Source organism: Oncorhynchus tshawytscha, linkage group LG14 (genome assembly GCF_018296145.1).
Source record: "Oncorhynchus tshawytscha isolate Ot180627B linkage group LG14, Otsh_v2.0, whole genome shotgun sequence".
In the NCBI taxonomy this organism is placed as follows: domain Eukaryota; kingdom Metazoa; phylum Chordata; class Actinopteri; order Salmoniformes; family Salmonidae; genus Oncorhynchus; species Oncorhynchus tshawytscha.
Genome location: NC_056442.1, coordinates 53075279 through 53094649, shown reverse-complemented (window position 1 = coordinate 53094649; position 19371 = coordinate 53075279). Strand labels below are relative to the sequence as shown.

At 45.0% G+C, this 19371-nt stretch overlaps 1 protein-coding gene across 1 annotated transcript in view; it reads left to right on the top strand.

Annotated features, from left to right (window-relative positions):
• Window positions 1–19371, top strand: part of entpd1 (ectonucleoside triphosphate diphosphohydrolase 1) — a 55227-nt gene that overhangs the window by 13481 nt on the left and 22375 nt on the right. Inside the window, exons 2-5 of the mRNA XM_042297670.1 lie at window positions 660–784; window positions 9797–9914; window positions 13657–13807; window positions 18519–18678. Coding sequence (XP_042153604.1) covers window positions 660–784; window positions 9797–9914; window positions 13657–13807; window positions 18519–18678 — 554 coding nt within the window. The remainder of the gene's footprint in view (window positions 1–659; window positions 785–9796; window positions 9915–13656; window positions 13808–18518; window positions 18679–19371) is intronic.

Below are 19371 nucleotides of genomic sequence, written 5' to 3'. Positions count from 1 at the left end.
AAACATTTATTTTCAGAACAAAAGGTAATTTCATAGGCTATAGTGCATCGTCAAAGCGATCAGATTTAAACTGTAAACAAAAGCTATAGACTCGTAGCAGCTTTCTTAGTGGTGTGGCGTGGCATAGCGGTCAAAACAATCTGGGAAAAGGTTTCCCCCCTTTTTCCCATGTTTCCCCCTGAGGCCTAGTAGATCCATACTGACAAACCTCAATAGGTAAAAGGAAGGCGAACATGGAGAAAAAGGGTGTGCCCAGGAAAGGTTCTAGTAGATCTAACACAAAACAAATGAACAAACTACTTCCCTTGTTGAACCTACCTCTGGTTAGAACATTAACTTGAGTTAATATAGACATTTACAACACATTTAGAACTAGTCCCTAGTTACACAACAACAACAACAGCAGCAGCAGCAACAACAACAACAACAACAACAGCATCAACAATAACACTCATAACCCTCCTGTCATCAATAATACAGATGTGACATCATCAGCAGCTGGTTGGAAAATGCTAACTCTCTCCAACTTTCCCTCTCTCTTCCTAACTCTTTCCCTCTCTCCTTCTCCCACTCCCTCTCTCTCTCCCTCATCTCTTCTCCTCCCTCTCTCCTCCCTCTCACCCTCTCTCCCCATCTCTCCTACTCTCCCTCTTCCTCAGAGACGAAAGGAAAGAACGCTTGGTATAAGGCTGTGATCATCATCACGGTGCTTGGTATCACAGCGATAGTTGCCCTGGTGACAACAGCAGTATTGCAGAACAAGCCTCTCCTACAGAAGTACAAGGTACTATATGTGGTTGTTATGGCAACGAGGTACAATAAATGTTTGCAATAGCTTTTTCAGATTCTGTGACTGCGATGGAAAAATCCCAAATATTGTAGACTATATTATGCATTGGTTGAAGCTCAATGTTGAATTTAAATCTCCCTACCATCATATCTAAGCCAATATGATACCAATGAAAAGGTACACAGCACATTCCCCACCTCTCGTCATGAGCTGTACGTCCGTTACCAAGAACCACATACCGGATATCTTAACAGGGTCGTTGACAATTGAGTTTTCAGAGTATTTTCTGCGCCTATCTAGCTCACATTTTAGACGTCGGATTAAAAACGAGACTGTAGCATCCATAAAGTGACCATAGGATTTAAAAAATGTCTGATGGCAGGTCTCCCGGGTGGTGCAGCACTGCATCGCAAGGCTTGAGGCATCACTGCAGCCCCGGGTTCGATCCCAGGCTCACAACTGGCCATGACCGGGAGACCCATGAGGCAGCGCACAATTGGCCCAGTGTCGTCTGGGTTAGGGGAGGGTTTGGCTGGCCGGGATTTCTCTGTCCCATTGTGCTGGGCCGGGTGGCTGCAAGCTGACCACAGTTACCAGTTGGACAGTGTTTCCTCTGACACATTGGTGCAGCTGACTTCTGGGTTAAGCGAGCAGTGCAGCTTGGCTATCTAACTTTGTCTCTCCCAAGTCTGTAGGGGAGTTGCATGGATGGGACAAGACTTTTACTACCAGTTGAGGAGAAAAAAAGTGTTTAAGTTTTTAGGTGCAACACGTTTTATTAAATATATAATTTATCGCTCTCACATGCTCATTTCTGTCCATGAAGAACCAACAATGTGCTACTTTTTTGTAAAAAAACAAACATTGCTAACATCTTTTCAGCTGAATCTCAGAGTTCTAAAACCGGGACCAGCTACTCGGTTGCTGCGTAACAGCAGCAGCTAGCTGTAGCAGGCGAGCAGCTGTAGCTAACAACAGTCGGACGGGAAGCAAGCTACAAGCAAAGGAAGCTAGCTAGATAAGTCATCTGTGTAAAAAAAATCAGAGCACAAACAACAAGCTTGTGAACGTCCTATTATAGCCAGTTAGCTAGCCAACTAGCCAGCAGACAGTAGCCACAAGCCAACGAGACTGTGCCATACAGTGCCTTCAGAAACTATTCACAGCGCTTGACTTTTTCCACATTTTGTTGTCTTACAGCCTGAATTTAAAATGGATAACATTTAGATATTGTGCCACTGATCCATACACAATATCCCACAACGTAAAAAGTGGAATTTTTTTGTTTAGACATTTTTACCAATTAATTAAAAATGTAAAGCTGAAATGTCTTGAGTCAATAAGTCTTTTACCCCTTTTATGGCAAGCCTAAATACATTCAGGAGTACAAATGTGCTAACAAGTCACATAATATATATATATTTTTCTTCACATAATACGTTGCATGGACTCACTGTGTGCAATAATAGTGGTTAACCAGATTTTTGAGTGATTACCCCATCTCTCTACCCCACACATACAATTGTCTGTAAGGTCCCACAGTGGAGTAGCGAATTTCAAGTACAAAATCAACCACAAAGACAAGAGAGCTGCAAAGATTCAACCAAAAAGACCATGGAAGTTTTCCAATGCCTCGCAAAGATGGACACCTATTGGTAGATGGGTAAATATAAGCAGACACTGAATATCCCTTTGAGCATGGTGAAATTGTTAATTACGCTTTGGATGGGTGATTCAATACACCCATAGGTGTAGAGTAATTCATTTGCATTTTATCAGAGACAACGATAGACAGCTGCCTCTAATTGAGAACCAATCTAGGCAACCATAGACTTACAAAAACACCTAGATACCTTCTTACTGGTTGGTAGGTGATCAAATACTTATGTCATGCAACAAAATGCAAATGAATTACTTAAAAATCATACAATGTGATTTTCTGGATTTTGTTTTAGATTCCGTCTCTCACAGTTGAAGTGTACCTATGATAAAAATTACAGACCTCTACATGCTTTGTAAGTAGGAAAACCTGCAAAATCGGCAGTGTATCAAATACTTGTTCTCACCACTGTATGCTAGCTTCGCTAGATAATTAGCTAGATCAACATACGAGACAGACACGTCGCTGTTCGAGCATCCAGAACTATTTCCAGTCCTTACCTTATGATGCATTAATTCACCGTTCTGTCAATGCCATTTTCTTCATGCCATTTTAATCCACATTTATACTAATCAACAATGTCAAGTTACTTTTTAGTGTGTTCCCAAAAATCTGAACCCAGTAAGCAAAATTACATTTAAAATACATTATACGATACAATTCCAGACGCTGAAGTTAGGTTCATTTTAGGTGCTGAATGAAAGGTGAAAATAGTTATTTTCAGGACGTTAAAATAGGTATTTTCCGGACGTTGAAAATGCATCATTTTCAGTTCTGAATAAATGTTGAAAAGACTTTCTCTAGTTTTTTTACTGGAATGTACTGCTGCAGTGTTTCTCAAACCTTTCCTCTGGGACACCCAGAGAAAATGGCCGGTCCTACATGGCAACTCCAGGAGGGTTGCGTGGAGGCTCGACTATATTTTTGTATCCAGGTCTTTGGGTGAAGTTGTCTGGGCGGCTGTTGCCTGTTTTCTTTTCAGATCACGATGGGGTGCTCCTGCAGGTGGGGTCGCCAGTCTGTCTCTTCAGTAGGGGGTACTAGAAGTTAGATCGGGATATACTGGAGGAGCAGGCTTTCGTTGACGCTTTTTTTGGTTTCTTTTGGAGGCTTGAAGGCCTCCGGTCCATGTGCGAGGGGGTGTTGGGATGGTGGGATTTGGTTATGGTGAGGATTAGGGCCTTTATAATAGGGTATTGCAAGAGGGAAAAAAGGGAAGAAAGGAGGGAGGTGGATCGTATCCAAAGGTTAATCGAACTCGAGTACGAGGCAGGCAACCTCGGCGGGTCGTTTGACTGGGAGAGATCCGCAACCCTAAAGGTGCGGGGCCTGGACAACAGGCTCAAGGACCTGAATTGGTTGAGCCTCCACAAGTGCTTGCCGGTCCACAAGTGCATGTACCGGCATAGTTTTGCGCAATCCCCCACCTGTCCAAGATCCTCCTGTGGCAGGGAGGAGACTGTGCGCCATGCCTTTTGGGACTGTGCCTTTGCCAGAGTAGTATGGGCTTGGGCACGGGTGTTGTTAGGTTTGGTAAGAGGGGATTTTGTATTGACGTGGGCCAGGTTAGAGAGAGGTGTAGGGAGAGCGAGAGGGACGGATAGGGACAGGTTTCTGCTCTGGCTTCTCATGAGTCTCTTTAAACGGGGGCTGTGGGAAGCCAGGCAGAACATGGTGAAGACAGGGAGAGATTGGGGGGTGGAAGGGATAGTGAGGAGGGTGGAAGGAGACTTGAGGGGGAGGAAGAGGGAGGAGAGGAAGTGGGGGCAGCATGCTGCCCGGGAGAGGTGGAAGGGGGGTTTAGGGCTGGGTTTCATTTAGATTTTGGGGTTAGATTAGAGACGGGGAGATAGTGAAAGGTAGTTTGTAGGATGACGGGGAGGGAAGATGCTCCCCTGAGGTTTTGTTTTGGGGTTTTTGTTTAGTTAAATCAAAATACCATTATTGGAGTATGAATGAAAATTATGAGTTGTAAAGAATGAATGGTATTGAACGTAATAAATTAATTTTTCTAAAAATAAAAAATAGAATTTAGCTTCACGTTCGTTTTGTTGTTTTTGTATGTGTTTATGTTTATGTTTGTTTATGTGTTTCTTCGTTGTCATTAAAGTAACATGTATTCACATCACGCTGCGCCTTGGTCTCCTCCATTCAACAAACGTGACAGAATAACCCACCGTAAAATGACCAAGCAGCATGAAAAGGAGGAACAGCGCTTTGTGGAAGAATGGACCCGAGAGAAGGATGAGTGGGTAAAAACCTGGGAGCAGATAGAGAGGTGGTCGATCGATCCAGAGAGAGTGCCAGTGCCCGCCTGGGATTCTATGGAACAGTGCGAGGAGGGATACAGGAGAATGGAGGAACGGCGACGATATATGGGTACACGGCTAGCACGGAAGCCCGAGAGGCAGCCCCAATAAATGTTTTGGGGGGGACACACGAGGAGATTGGCTAAGTCAGGTAGGAGACCTGAGCCAACTCCTCGTGCTTACCGTGGGGAGCGTATAACTGGTCAGGCACCGTGTTATGCAGAGATGCCCACGGCGTCTCCAGTGCGTATTTCTAGCCCGGTGCGCTATATTCCAGCTCATTGGCCGGGCTAGAATGAGCATCCAGCAAGGAAGGAGGGTTCCCGGCTCAGCGCTCCTGGTCTCCAGTATACCTCCATGGACCAGGATATCCTGCATAGTATAACCATCCAGCCAGGACGGGTTGTGTCAGCTCTACACTCCAGACCTCCAGTATGCCTCCACAGCCCAGTGCGTCCTGTGCCTGCTCCCCGCACTCGCCCTGAGATGCGTGTCCCCAGCCCAGTACCACCAGTGCAAACACCACGTACCAGGCTTCCTGTGCGTCTCCAGAGCCCTGTACGCCCAGTTCCTCCTCCCCGCACTCGCCCTGAGGTGCGTGTCTCCAGCCCGGTACCACCAGTGCCAGCACCACGCACCAGGCCTACAGTGCGCCTCGCCAGTCCAGAGCGTCCGGCGACAGTACCCAGTCCAGAGCGTCCGGCAACAGTACCCAGTCCAGAGCGTCCGGCAACAATACCCAGTCCAGAGCGTCCGGCAACAATACCCAGTCCAGAGCGTCCGGCAACAATACCCAGTCCAGAGCGTACCCAGCAACAGTACCCAGTCCAGAGCGTCCGGCAACAGTACCCAGTCCAGAGCGTCCGGCAACAGTACCCAGTCCAGAGCGTCCGGCGATAGTCTACAGACCGGAACCTCCTACGACGGGCCGCAGTCCGGAATCTACCACGACAGGTCGCAGCCCGGAACCTACCACGACGGGTCCCAGTCCGGATCCACCAGAGTCTCCCTCCAGTCTGGATCCGCCAGAGTCTTCCTCCAATCCAGAGGCGCCACTCACTCCAGACTCGACCATCAGTCCAGTGGCGTCCTCTAGTCCGTGGTCGGCGGTGAGGGTTCCCGCTCCAGAGACATTAAGTAAGTGTGACGAGTAAGAAGTGGAGTGGGGTCCACGTCCCGAGCCAGAATCGCCACCTCGGAGTTATGCCCACCCAGACCCTCCCATATAGGTTTAGGTGTGCGGCCGGGAGTCCACATCTTTGGGGGGGTACTGTCACGCCCTGACCTTAGTATTCTTTGTTTTCTTTATTATTTTGGTAAGGTCAGGGTGTGACATGGGTGATGTATGTGTTTTTGTACTGTCTAGGGGTTTTGTATGTTTATGGGGGTGTTTACTATCTAGGTGTTTATGTATGTCTATGGTTGCCTAGATTGGTTCTCAATTAGAGGCAGCTGTTTATCGTTGTCTCTGATTGGGAACCATATTTAGGCAGCCATCTCCTTTGGGTATTTTGTGGGTTATTGTCTATGTGTTAGTTGCCTGTGTCAGCACTATATTTAGCTTCACGTTCGTTTATGTGTTTCTTCGTCGTCATTAAAGTAACATGTATTCATATCACGCTGCACCTTGGTCTCCTCCATTCAACAAACGTGACAACTGCTTGCAGTAACCCTGGATTATAAACTGTCATGGTCAAAACATATTGATACAACAGTAGCAAGGATGGGGAGAAGTCTGTCTATAATAAAGCGCTGCTTTGCCTTCTTAACACCATTATCAACAAGGCAGGTCCTACAGGCCCTAGTTTTGTCGCACCTGGACTACTGTTCAGTTGTGTGGTCAAGTGCCACAAAGAGGGACTTAGGAAATTTGCAATTATTTCAGAACAGGGTAGCGCAGCTGGCACTTAAATATACACGGAGAGCTAACATTAATAATATACATGTCAATCTCTCCTGGTTCAAAGTGGAGGAGAGAATGACTTCATCACTACTTGTATTTGTGAGAGGTATTGACATGCTGAATCCACTCCTTTGTAAAGGACACCAGCAGTAAGGTCTCAGACCAGCTCCCCTCCTAAAGGAAACTAGCAGTATGGTCTCAGACCAGCTCCCCTCCTAAAGGACACCAGCAGTATGGTCTCAGACCAGCTCCCCTCCTAAAGGACACCAGCAGTATGGTCTCAGACCAGGTCCCCTCCTAAAGGACACCAGCAGTATGATCTCAGAACAGCTCCCCTCCTTTGTAAAGGACACCAGCATTATGGTCTCTGAACAGCTCCCCTCCTTTGTAAAGGACACCAGCAGTATGGTCTCAGACCAGCTCCCCTCCTAAAAGACACCAGCAGTATGGTCTCAGAACAGCTCCCCTCCGAAAGGACACCAGCAGTATGGTCTCAGAACAGCTCCCCTCCTTTGTAAAGGACACCAGCAGTATGGTCTCAGAACAGCTCCCCTCCTTTGTAAAGGACACCAGCAGTATGGTCTCAGAACAACTCCCCTCCTTTGTAAAGGACACCAGCAGTATGGTCTCAGAACAGCTCCCTCCTAAAGGACACCAGCAGTATGGTCTTAGAACAGCTCCCCTCAAAGGACACCAGCAGCAGTATGGTCTCAGAACAGCTCCCCTCCTAAAGCACACCAGCAGTATGATCTCAGACCAGCTCCCCTCCTTTGTAAAGGACACCAGCAGTATGATCTCAGACCAGCTCCCTCCTTTATAAAGGACACCAGCAGTATGATCTCAGACCAGCTCCCCTCCTTTGTAAAGGACACCAGCAGTATGATCTCAGACCAGCTCCCCTCCTTTGTAAAGGACACCAGCAGTATGATCTCAGACCAGCTCCCCTCCTTTGTAAAGGACACCAGCAGTATGGTCTCAGAACAGCTCCCCTCCTAAAGGACACCAGCAGTATGATCTCAGACCAGCTCCCCTCCTTTGTAAAGGACACCAGCAGTATGCTCTCAGACCAGCTCCCCTCCTTTGTAAAGGACACCAGCAGTATGGTCTCAGAACAGCTCCCCTCCTAAAGGACACCAGCAGTATGGTCTCTATTATTGAATCTCTTGATCCTCTCCCTGATAATACCTTGTTAGTTATTTTTTTTATGTTGAGTTATACACTAACATTCCACACGAGGGCGGTATTGAAGCTATGGAACATTTTCTTCTGCAACGTGACCCTAATGAACTACCTTCCAGTGCTGCATTATAACTTTGGCTGAAATATTACTCACACACAACTACTTCATGTTTCTAAATTGTTTCTTTATTCAGATGAAGGGTACTGCTATGGCCCCCATGGCTCCTAACTATGCTAATTTGTATGTGGGTTACATGAAACAGTCTATTCTCAATCCTCTCAAAAATGTTTTCTTGCCTGACAACATTATGTGGAAAGGGTATATTGATGATACTTGTGTTCTGTGGAGGGGTGATGCAAAACAGCTCCAGGCGTTCCATGCTTTTCTTAACTCCTGTTCTGAGCATCTGAGATTTACTATGCAATCTGATACACGTCAAATCAGTTTCCTTGATCTTCTGATTTTGTGTGAAGATAATGTTCTATACACTGATCTTTACAGGAAACCTACTGAGCGTAACAGTGTGTTGAGGGCTGATAGTTGTCACCCACTTCCCTTGAAAACAGTTTGCCCTACAGCCAATTCTGTCCAATCAAAAGAATTAGCAAAAAGCTGAAATATCCAAATCAAATCAAATGTTATTTGTCACATGTGCCAAATACAACCTTACTTCCAATCCCAAACCAACAATGCAGTTTAAAAAAGGGCGGCAGTAAAATAACAATAGCGAGACTATATACAGGGGGGTACCGGTACAGAGTCAATATGCGGGGGCACCAGTTAGTCAAGGTAATTGAGGTAATATGTACATGTAGGTAGAGTTATTAAAGTGAATATGCATAGATAATAACAGAGAGTAGCAGCAGCGTAGAAGAGGAGGGGCAATGCAAATAGTCTGGGTAGCCATTTGATTAGATGTTCAGGAGTCTTATGGCTTGGGGGTAGAATCTGTTTAGGACCTAGACTTGGGAAAAGAATCGATCACAAACATCGGCACATTCTAAGATCCAGTATCGGTAATGTGTTATGGTAACCTCCCTTGGTCCTATTCTCACAGGGCAGAAATCTCAGAGATCAACTGGTTGACTCTGATTTACCACCCCAAAATATCCTAGTTTCTATTTACGCCTCTACTGGATGGAAACTAGTAGGGTAACGGCTGTGATCAATGCAATGGCACTTATAAATGTAGATCCTTCAAACACCCACAAACAGGGAAACAGATCCCAATCAAAGGTGTTTCCACGTGCTCCACTAAGGCAGTTATTTATCTTATAACTTGTCCTTGTGGTAAAAAATTATGTGGGTAAAACAAAGTCCAAATTAAAAGTACGAATCTTGGAGCATCGTAGCACCATTAGGTGCAAAAACATGACTTACCCAGTTGTGGTCCACTTTTTGGAAGCGAACCACAAGATTTCAACCCTACGTTATATTGTCCATCGAACATGTCACCCTCCCTAGCAGAGGGGTGACCTCGACAATTTATTGTTAAAACGAGAGGCTGCCTGGATCTTTCATTTAAAGGACCTTGCTCCCTTTGATCTGAAGCCATTCTTGTGATTGTGATTTTGCTATTCATTGTAAATGTTTGTAGGCCTATGTAGCCATATGTTATCTATGATCGTATGCTGTCCATTCATGTTTTTGTATGTTATTCTTATGTCTGAGAATTAACCAATGATATCAGGCCACACCTGGCCATGATTACAGACACCTGTGTGTCCTTTGACACTATATAAACTAGTGACCCTCAGTCTTTTGTCATTATACCCTGAATACCCGGAATCCAGAATAAATACAAATGTCAAGGCAAATGATGTGTGCTACGGGTTGGTATTCATTTAGACAGGTTACATTCTTAGGTACAGGGACTATGGTGGTTTGCTTGAAACATGTAGGTATTACAGACTGGGTCAGAGAGGTTGAAAATGTGTCTCTCTCCATCTCTCAGTATGGGATCGTCCTGGATGCTGGCTCCTCACATACAGCAGTGTATATCTACGAGTGGCCAGCAGAGAAGGATAACGACACTGGAAGAGTGCAGCAGACACACTCCTGCAAAGTCCAAGGTAGACACACACACACACACACACACACACACACACACACTATAAAAACCTAGCAAGCTGGGACCGGGAGACTGAAAAACAGCTTCTATGTGACTTCCGGCGCCGACAGAGATGGCCGCCTCGCTTCGCGTTCCTAGGAAACTATGCAGTTTTTTTACGTGTTATTTCTTACACTAGTACCCCAGGTCATCTTAGGTTTCATTACATACAGCCGAGAAGAACTACTGAATATAAGATCAGCGTCAACTCACCATCAGTACGACCAAGAATATGTTTTTCGCGATGCGGATCCTGTGTTCTGCCTTACAACCAGTGTAACGGAGTGGATTACATGCAGCGACCCGGAAAAACTACTCAGAAAAAGAGGGAAACGAAGCGGTCTTCTGGTCAGACTCCGGAGACGGGCACATCGTGCACCACTCCCTAGCATTCTTCTCGCCAATGTCCAGTCTCTTGACAACAAGGTTGATGAAATCCGAGCAAGGGTAGCATTCCAGAGGGACATCAGAGACTGCAACGTTCTCTGCTTCACGGAAACATGGCTAACTGGAGAGACGCAATCCGAAGCGGTGCAGCCAGCGGGTTTCTCCACGCATCGCGCGGACAGAAACAAACATCTTTCTGGTAAGAAGAGGGGGCGGGGGCGTATGCCTTATGACTAACGTGACATGGTGTGATGACAGAAACATACAGGAACTCAAATCCTTCTGTTCACCTGATTTAGAATTCCTCACAATCAAATGTAGACCGCATTATCTACCAAGAGAATTCTCTTCGATTATAATCACAGCCGTATATATCCCCCCAAGCAGACACATCGATGGCTCTGAACGAACTTTATTTAACTCTCTGCAAACTGGAAACGATTTATCCGGAGGCTGCATTCATTGTAGCTGGGGATTTTAACAAGGCTAATCTGAAAACAAGACTCCCTAAATTTTATCAGCATATCGATTGCGCAACCAGGGGTGGAAAGACCCTGGATCATTGTTACTCTAACTTCCGCGACGCATATAAGGCCCTGCCCCGCCCCCTTTCGGAAAAGCTGACCACGACTCCATTTTGTTGATCCCTGCCTACAGACAGAAACTAAAACAAGAGGCTCCCACGCTGAGGTCTGTCCAACGCTGGTCCGACCAAGCTGACTCCACACTCCAAGACTGCTTCCATCACGTGGACTGGGAGATGTTTCGTAATGCGTCAGACAACAACATTGACGAATACGCTGATTCGGTGTGCGAGTTCATTAGAACGTGCGTTGAAGATGTCGTTCCCATAGCAACGATTAAAACATTCCCTAACCAGAAACCTTGGATTGATGGCAGCATTCGTGTGAAACTGAAGGCACGAACCACTGCTTTTAATCAGGGCAAGGTGTCTGGTAACATGGCTGAATACAAACAGTGCAGCTATTCCCTCCGCAAGGCTATCAAACAAGCTAAGCGCCAGTACAGAGACAAAGTAGAATCTCAATTCAACGGCTCAGACACAAGAGGCATGTGGCAGGGTCTACAGTCAATCACGGACTACAGGAAGAAATCCAGCCCAGTCACGGACCAAGATGTCTTGCTCCCAGGCAGACTAAATAACTTTTTGCCCGCTTTGAGGACAATACAGTGCCACTGACACGGCCTGCAACGAAAACATGCGGTCTCTCCTTCACTGCAGCCGAAGTGAGTAAGACATTTAAACGTGTTAACCCTCGCAAGGCTGCAGGCCCAGACGGCATCCCCAGCCGCGCCCTCAGAGCATGCGCAGACCAGCTGGCCGGTGTGTTTACGGACATATTCAATCAATCCCTATACCAGTCTGCTGTTCCCACATGCTTCAAGAGGGCCACCATTGTTCCTGTTCCCAAGAAAGCTAAGGTAACTGAGCTAAACGACTACCGCCCCGTAGCACTCACATCCGTCATCATGAAGTGCTTTGAGAGACTAGTCAAGGACCATATCACCTCCACCCTACCTGACACCCTAGACCCACTCCAATTTGCTTACCGCCCAAATAGGTCCACAGACGATGCAATCTCAACCACACTGCACACTGCCCTAACCCATCTGGACAAGAGGAATACCTATGTGAGAATGCTGTTCATCGACTACAGCTCGGCATTCAACACCATAGTACCCTCCAAGCTCGTCATCAAGCTCGAGACCCTGGGTCTCGACCCCGCCCTGTGCAACTGGGTTCTGGACTTCCTGACGGGCCGCCCCCAGGTGGTGAGGGTAGGCAACAACATCTCCTCCCCGCTGATCCTCAACACTGGGGCCCCACAAGGGTGCGTTCTGAGCCCTCTCCTGTACTCCCTGTTCACCCACGACTGCGTGGCCATGCATGCCTCCAACTCAATCATCAAGTTTGCGGACGACACAACAGTGGTAGGCTTGATTACCAACAACGACGAGGCCAACACACTGTCAATGATTCGGCCTACAGGCCTACAGGGAGGAGGTGAGGGCCCTCGGAGTGTGGTGTCAGGAAAATAACGTCACACTCAACGTCAACAAAACTAAGGAGATGATTGTGGACTTCAGGAAACAGCAGAGGGAACACCCCCCCATCCACATCGATGGAACAGTAGTGGAGAGGGTAGCAAGTTTTAAGTTCCTCGGCATACACATCACAGACAAGGTGATGGAAAAACAGCTTCTATCTCAAGGCCATCAGACTGTTAAACAGCCACCACTAACATTGAGTGGCTACTGCCAACACACTGTCAATGACACTGACTCTACTCCAGCCACTTTAATAATGGGAATTGATGGGAAATGATGTAAATATATCACTAGCCACTTTAAACAATGCTACCTTATATAATGTTACTTACCCTACATTATTCATCTCATATGCATACGTAGATACTGTACTCTATATCATCGACTGCATCCTTATGTAATACATGTATCACTAGCCACTTTAACTATGCCACTTGGTTTACATACTCATCTCATATGTATATACTGTACTCGATATCATCTACTGTATCTTGCCTATGCTGCTCTGTACCATCACTCATTCATATATCCTTATGTACATATTCTTTATCCCCTTACACTGTGTATAAGACAGTAGTTTTTTTTGGAATTGTTAGTTAGATTACTTGTTCGTTATTACTGCATTGTCGGAACTAGAAGCACAAGCATTTCGCTACACTCGCATTAACATCTGCTAACCATGTGTATGTGACAAATAAAATTTGATTTGATTTGATTTGATTTATCTCAAGGCCGTCAGACCATTAAACAGCCATCACTAACACAGAGGCTGCTGCCAACATACAGACTCGAATCTCTGTCCACTTTAATCTATTTAATAAATGGATTTGAAGGTATCACTAGTCACTTTAAATAACGCCACTTTAATAATGTCTACATGTCCTACATTCCTCATCTCATATGTACAGTATATACTGTATTCTATACCATCTACTGCATCTTGCCTATGGCACATGGCCATCGCTCATCCATATATTTATATGTACATATTCTTATTCCATCCCTTTAGATTTGCGTGTATAAGGTTGTTGTTGTGGAATTGTTAGGTTAGATTACTCGTTAATTATTACTGCATTGTCAGAACTAGAAGCACAAGCATTTCGCTACACTCCCATTAACATCTACTAACCATGTGTATGTGACCAATAAAATTTGATTTGTTATCTAGTTAAAGTGTGTGTGTGTGTGTGTGTGTGTGTGTGTGTGTGTGTGGGTGTGTGCGTGCGTGCGTCCGTCCGTCCGTCCAGGTGCTGGTATCTCCAGCTACTCTGTGTTTCCAGGGCAGGCAGGGGCGTCTCTGAAGAGCTGTATGAAGGAAGCAGAGAGCCTCATCCCCCTAAGCAGGCACCTCGAGACCCCCCTCTACCTGGGGGCCACCGCCGGAATGAGGCTGCTCAGGTACCCCTGGATGCAAAATGTTGTTTCGTAGGATAGCTGCAAGTATTATCCGTCGGATGATTGGTTGAGCCTTCTTGGGTGTGTAACCATTCCCTTAACAAAACACCAAACCAGGCAAACAATTTCCCTCGTCTCAGATCGGAAAGATTTCCACCAGATAGTACAGTCACAAAGTCAAAATTGGTTATATTGTAAAAATGTGTGAAAGCTCAAATTAGCTTTTTGGTCTTAATTTAAGGTTAGGGTTAGGCATAAGTTTAGCAATGTGGGTATGGTTAGGGTTAAGATTAGGTTTAGGTTTAAAAAGATACATTTTAGAGGTAGGTATGTTTTCTGACTTTGTGGCTCTGGTAACTAGTGATGAAAAGATCAGAAATGAGTAGTAACGAACCACCAACTTCAATGACGCTGATCTTCAAATTATCCAGTGATCACCGCATTTAGGAGGAGAGCTGTAACTACTGACTGGCCAGGCATTAACCACTACTACCCAACGGTGTTTAGGAGGAGAGCTGTAACTACTGACTGGCCAGAACCACTACTACCCAACAGTGTTTAGGAGGAGAGCTGTAACTACTGACTGGCCAGAACCACTACTACCCAACGGTGTTTCGGAGGAGAGCTGTAACTACTGACAGGCCAGAACCACTACTACCCAACAGTGTTTAGGAAGAGAGCTGTAACTACTGACTGGCCAGAACCACTACGACCCAACGGTGTTTAGGAGGAGAGCTGTAACTACTGACTGGCCAGAACCACTACTACCCAACGGTGTTTAGGAGGAGAGCTGTAACTACTGACTGGCCAGACATTAGCCACTACCACCCTACGGCGTTTAGGAGGAGAGCTGAAACTACTGACTGGCCAGACATTAGCCATTACCACCCTACGGCGTTTAGGAGGAGAGCTGAAACTACTGACTGGCCAGACATTAGCCACTACCACCCAACGGTGTTTAGGAGGAGAACTGTAATTACTGACTGGCCAGAACCACTATGACCCAACAGCGTTTAGGAGGAGAGCTGAAACTACTGACTGGCCAGACATTAGCCACTACCATCCAACGGTGTTTAGGAGGAGAACTGTAACTACTGACTGGCCAGAACCACTACGACCCAACAGTGTTTAGGAGGAGAGCTGTAACTACTGACTGGCCAGGCATTAGCCACTACTACCCAATGGCGGTTAGGAGGAGAGCTGTAACTACTGACTGGCCAGGCATTAGCCACTACTACCCTACGGCGTTTAGGAGGAGAGCTGTAACTACGGACTGGCCAGGCATTAGCCACTACTACCCAATGGCGGTTAGGAAGAGAGCTGAAACTACTGACTGGCCAGGCATTAACCACTAATACCCAACGGTGTTTAGGAGGAGAGCTGAAACTACTGACTGGCCAGAACCACTACTACCCAACTAATCCTGGATGACCTATTCTTTGACACATTTGGATAAACCTGCTTATATCAAGCAATAGACAGTTTGTGGAAAGGTCAAAATAACACACAGTGAAACTCCACTGAACAAAAATATTAGTAAAATGTGTAAAGTGTTGGTCCAATGTTTCATGAGCTGAAATTAAAGACCCCTGAAATTTTCCATATGCACTAAAAGCTTATTTCTCTAAAATTGTGTGGACAAATTTGTTTCCATATTTGTTAGTGAGCAGTTCTCCTTTGCCAAGATAATCCATCTACCTGACAGATGTGGCATATCAAGAAGTTGATTCAACAGCATGACAATTACACAGGTGTACCTTGTGCTGGGGACAATGAAAGGCCACTCTAATGTGCGGTTTTGTGACAAAACACAATGCCACAGATGTCTCACGTTTTGAGGGAGCTGTTGCCAGAGAATTTAATTTTCATTTCCCTAGCATAAGCCACCCTCATAGTCTTTTTAGAGAATTAGGCAGTACGTCCAACTAGCCTCACAACCGAAGACCGCGTGTATGGCGTTGTTTGGGCGAGCGGTTTGCTGATGTCAACGTTGTGAATGAAGTGCCCCATGGTGGCAGTGGGGTTATGGTGTGGGAAGGCATAAGCTACGGACAGTGAACACAATTGCGTTTTATCAATGGCAATTTGAATGCAGAGAGATACCATGACGAGATCCTGAGGCCCATTGTCGTGCCATTCATCCACCGCCATCACCTCATGTTTCAGCACGATAATGCACGGCCCCGTGTCGGAAGGATCTGTACACAGTTCCTGGAAGTTCATTCACAGTTCATCCATGGCCTGCATACTCACCAGACATGTCACCCATAGAGCATGTTCGTGATGCTCTGAATCGACGTGTAGGACAGTGTGTTCCAGTTCCCACCAATATCCAGCAACTTCGCACTGCCATTGAAGAGGGGTGGGACAACATTCCACAGGCCACAAACAACAGCCTGATCAACTCTATGTGAAGGAGATGTGTCCCGCTGCATGAGGCAAATCGTGGTCACACCAGATACTGACTGGTTTTCTAATCCATGTCCCTACCATTTTTTAAGGCATCTGTGACCAACTGATGCATATCTTTATTCCCAGTTGTGAAAATCCATAGACTTAAAGTGACTGATGTCCTTATATGAACTGTAACTCAGTAAAATGTTAGAAATCGTTGCATGTTATGTTTATATTTTTGTTCAGTATAAAACAGCTTGTGAGGCTTTCTTTAGTTTCCCAATGAATAAAGCTGAAGCTGGGTTTCCCAAGTCGTTTGGCGATAACTGCTCATGCTGAACAGCCAGCTAAACAGACGGCTCTGCAGCCAGCTAAACAGACGGCTCTGCAGCCAGCTAAACAGACGGCTCTGCAGCCAGCTAAACAGACGGCTCTGCAGCCAGCTAAACAGACGGCTCTGCAGCCAGCTAAACAGACGGCTCTGCAGCCTGTCAGTGTTATTGGGTAGCAGCAAGCTAAACAGACGGCTCTGCAGCCTATCAGTGTTATTAGGTAGCAACCAGCTGGTCACTTTCAACCCAGCCCCTATTGAATACACAGTGGGATATGGATAAAGTTGCACTTCCTAGGGCTTCCACTAGATGTCAACCATCTTTAGAAACTCAAATGAGGCTTCTACTGTGTTGTGGAGTTGGATGGGAGCTCTTTGAGTCAGTGGTCTGGCAGAGAGCCAGGTACTGGTCATGTGCATTTCACATGATAGCGACCTGCGTTCCATGGCTTCTCTACAGATATAGGAATTCTCCGGTTGGAACTTTATTGAAGATTTATGATAACAACATCCTAAAGATCGATTCTATACTTAGTTTGACAAGTTTCTTCGACCTGTAATATAACTTTTTGAAGTTTTCGTCCGATGTTGGGATGGACCTGCACGAGCGTTTGGATTTGTGTACTAAACGTGCTAACAAAAGTAGCTACTTCAACATATATAATGGACATTATCGAACAAATCAAGCATTTATTGTGGAACTAGGATTCCTGGGAGTGCATTCTGATGAAGATCGTCATAGGTAAGGGAATATTTATAATGTGATTTCTGATTTCTGTTGACTCCAACATGGCAGATAATTTTATTTATTTTCTGAGCGTCGTCTCAGATTATTGCATGGTTTTCTTTTTCCGTAAAGTTTTTTAAAATCTGACACAGCGGTTGCATTAAGGAGAGGTATATCTATATTTCCAAGTCTAACAATTGTATTTATGGACATTGATTATGAGTATTTCTGTAAAATGATGTGGCTCTCTGCATTATCCTTAATGAACGTAACGCGCCAATGTATACAGAGATTTTTAAATATAAATATGAACTTTATCAAACAAAACATACATCTATTGTGTAACATGAAGTCATATGAGTGTCATCTGATGAAGATCATCAAAGGTGAGTGATTCATTTTATCTCTATTTGTGCTTTTTGTGACTCCTCTCTTTGGCTGTAAAAAAATGGCTGTGTTTTTCTGTGAGTTGGTGGTGACCTAACATAATTGTTTGTGGTGCTTTCGCTGTAAAGCCTATTTGAAATCGGACACTGTGGTGGGATTAACAACAAGATTACCTTTAAAACGGTATAAGATACATGTATGTTTGAGGAATTTTAATTAGGAGATTTCTGTTGTTTTGAATTTGGCGCCCTGCATTTTAACTGGCTGTTGTCATATCGATCCCGTTAACAGGATTGCAGCCCAAATAAAAAAGCCAGTGAGGGAGATATGAGTCTCCATTGATTTTTTTGCAGTTCGTTCCAGTCATTAGCAGCATTAGACACTAACCAGGAATTTCTGAAAACGCTGGACGCTAATGAGGAAGTTCATTTGACAACACTTGACAATAACTAGGAAGTTTTTCCAAAAACACTAGATACTAACCAGAAAGTTAACATGAAAACACTGGATAATAACTAGGAGGTTTTTATGAAAACACTGGACACTAACCAGGAAATGAATATGAAAACACTGACTAATATCTAGGAAGTTATTATGAAAAGAATAGACACTAACCAGGAAATGATTAGGAAAACACCGAACACCAACTAGAAAGTTACTGGACACTAACTAGAAAGTTAATAAGCTAACCATGCAGTTATTATAAAAACACTAGGCACTAACCAATAAGTTATTATGAAAACATTAGACACTAACCAGGAAGTTCAAATTAAAAACATGGACACTGATCAGGAAGTCATTATGAAAACACTGTACACTAATCAGGAAGTAAAAATGAAAACACTGGACTAACCAAAAGGTGTGTGTGTGTGTAGGATGGAGAACCAGAGTTTGTCTGATCAGGTGCTTTGGTCGGTAGAGGAGGTGTTGCAGTCCTCTCCGTTCTCCTATCAGGGCGCTCGCATCATCACAGGCCAGGAGGAGGGAGCCTTCGGCTGGGTCACTGTTAACTACCTGAGTGACCGACTGAAACAGGTGAGAACATTCTCTTTCGTGTTTAAACACTGCTCATCCATAATGTTTGCACCCCGGTAACGAATGCAGGATATGGCTGGAAAACGTACCTCATTCCAGGGATGGAAGATGTAGCAGTACTCCACATTATCCCATTATCCAAAATGACAAAACAAAATTAAACGCTGCTAGTTTTAAAATGAAAGCGCTTTTTTCATCTTCATTCTAGACTAATATTAAAACAGCCCATGTAAATAATAAAATACTGTCAAGGAGGTGTGTAAACAGAACTCCTTAAAAATGTGTCAAGAACAGAAGTTGGGGTATGGAGGAGACAAAATACTGGTACCTATATATAAAACTTGTTAATTTACATGGTGATTGTTCATACAAACAAAACTAAACTGCCACTTATTAAAAGGAATGGAATGGTTTTCCATATTTCATCTGTGTTAACTGTGTTAGGGGCTGGCTAAGAACAAAGTTCATCTCAGAATGTTGCTTGTGGGGAAAGGGTCTGAATACTTAACAAAATGCCCTGTATCTTACCCGAGAAAAGCCTAAGAGCGAATGAAATTGCCCCTCTATCTTTGTAGGCAAGCTATCTGATGCTGTCTGGTCATAAAGAGTATGATATTGTTGCCGCCCATAGTGTTGAATGAAAGGGAAGACAGCTTGGATTTGACATCACAACCATCAAATCGCATTGAGAGC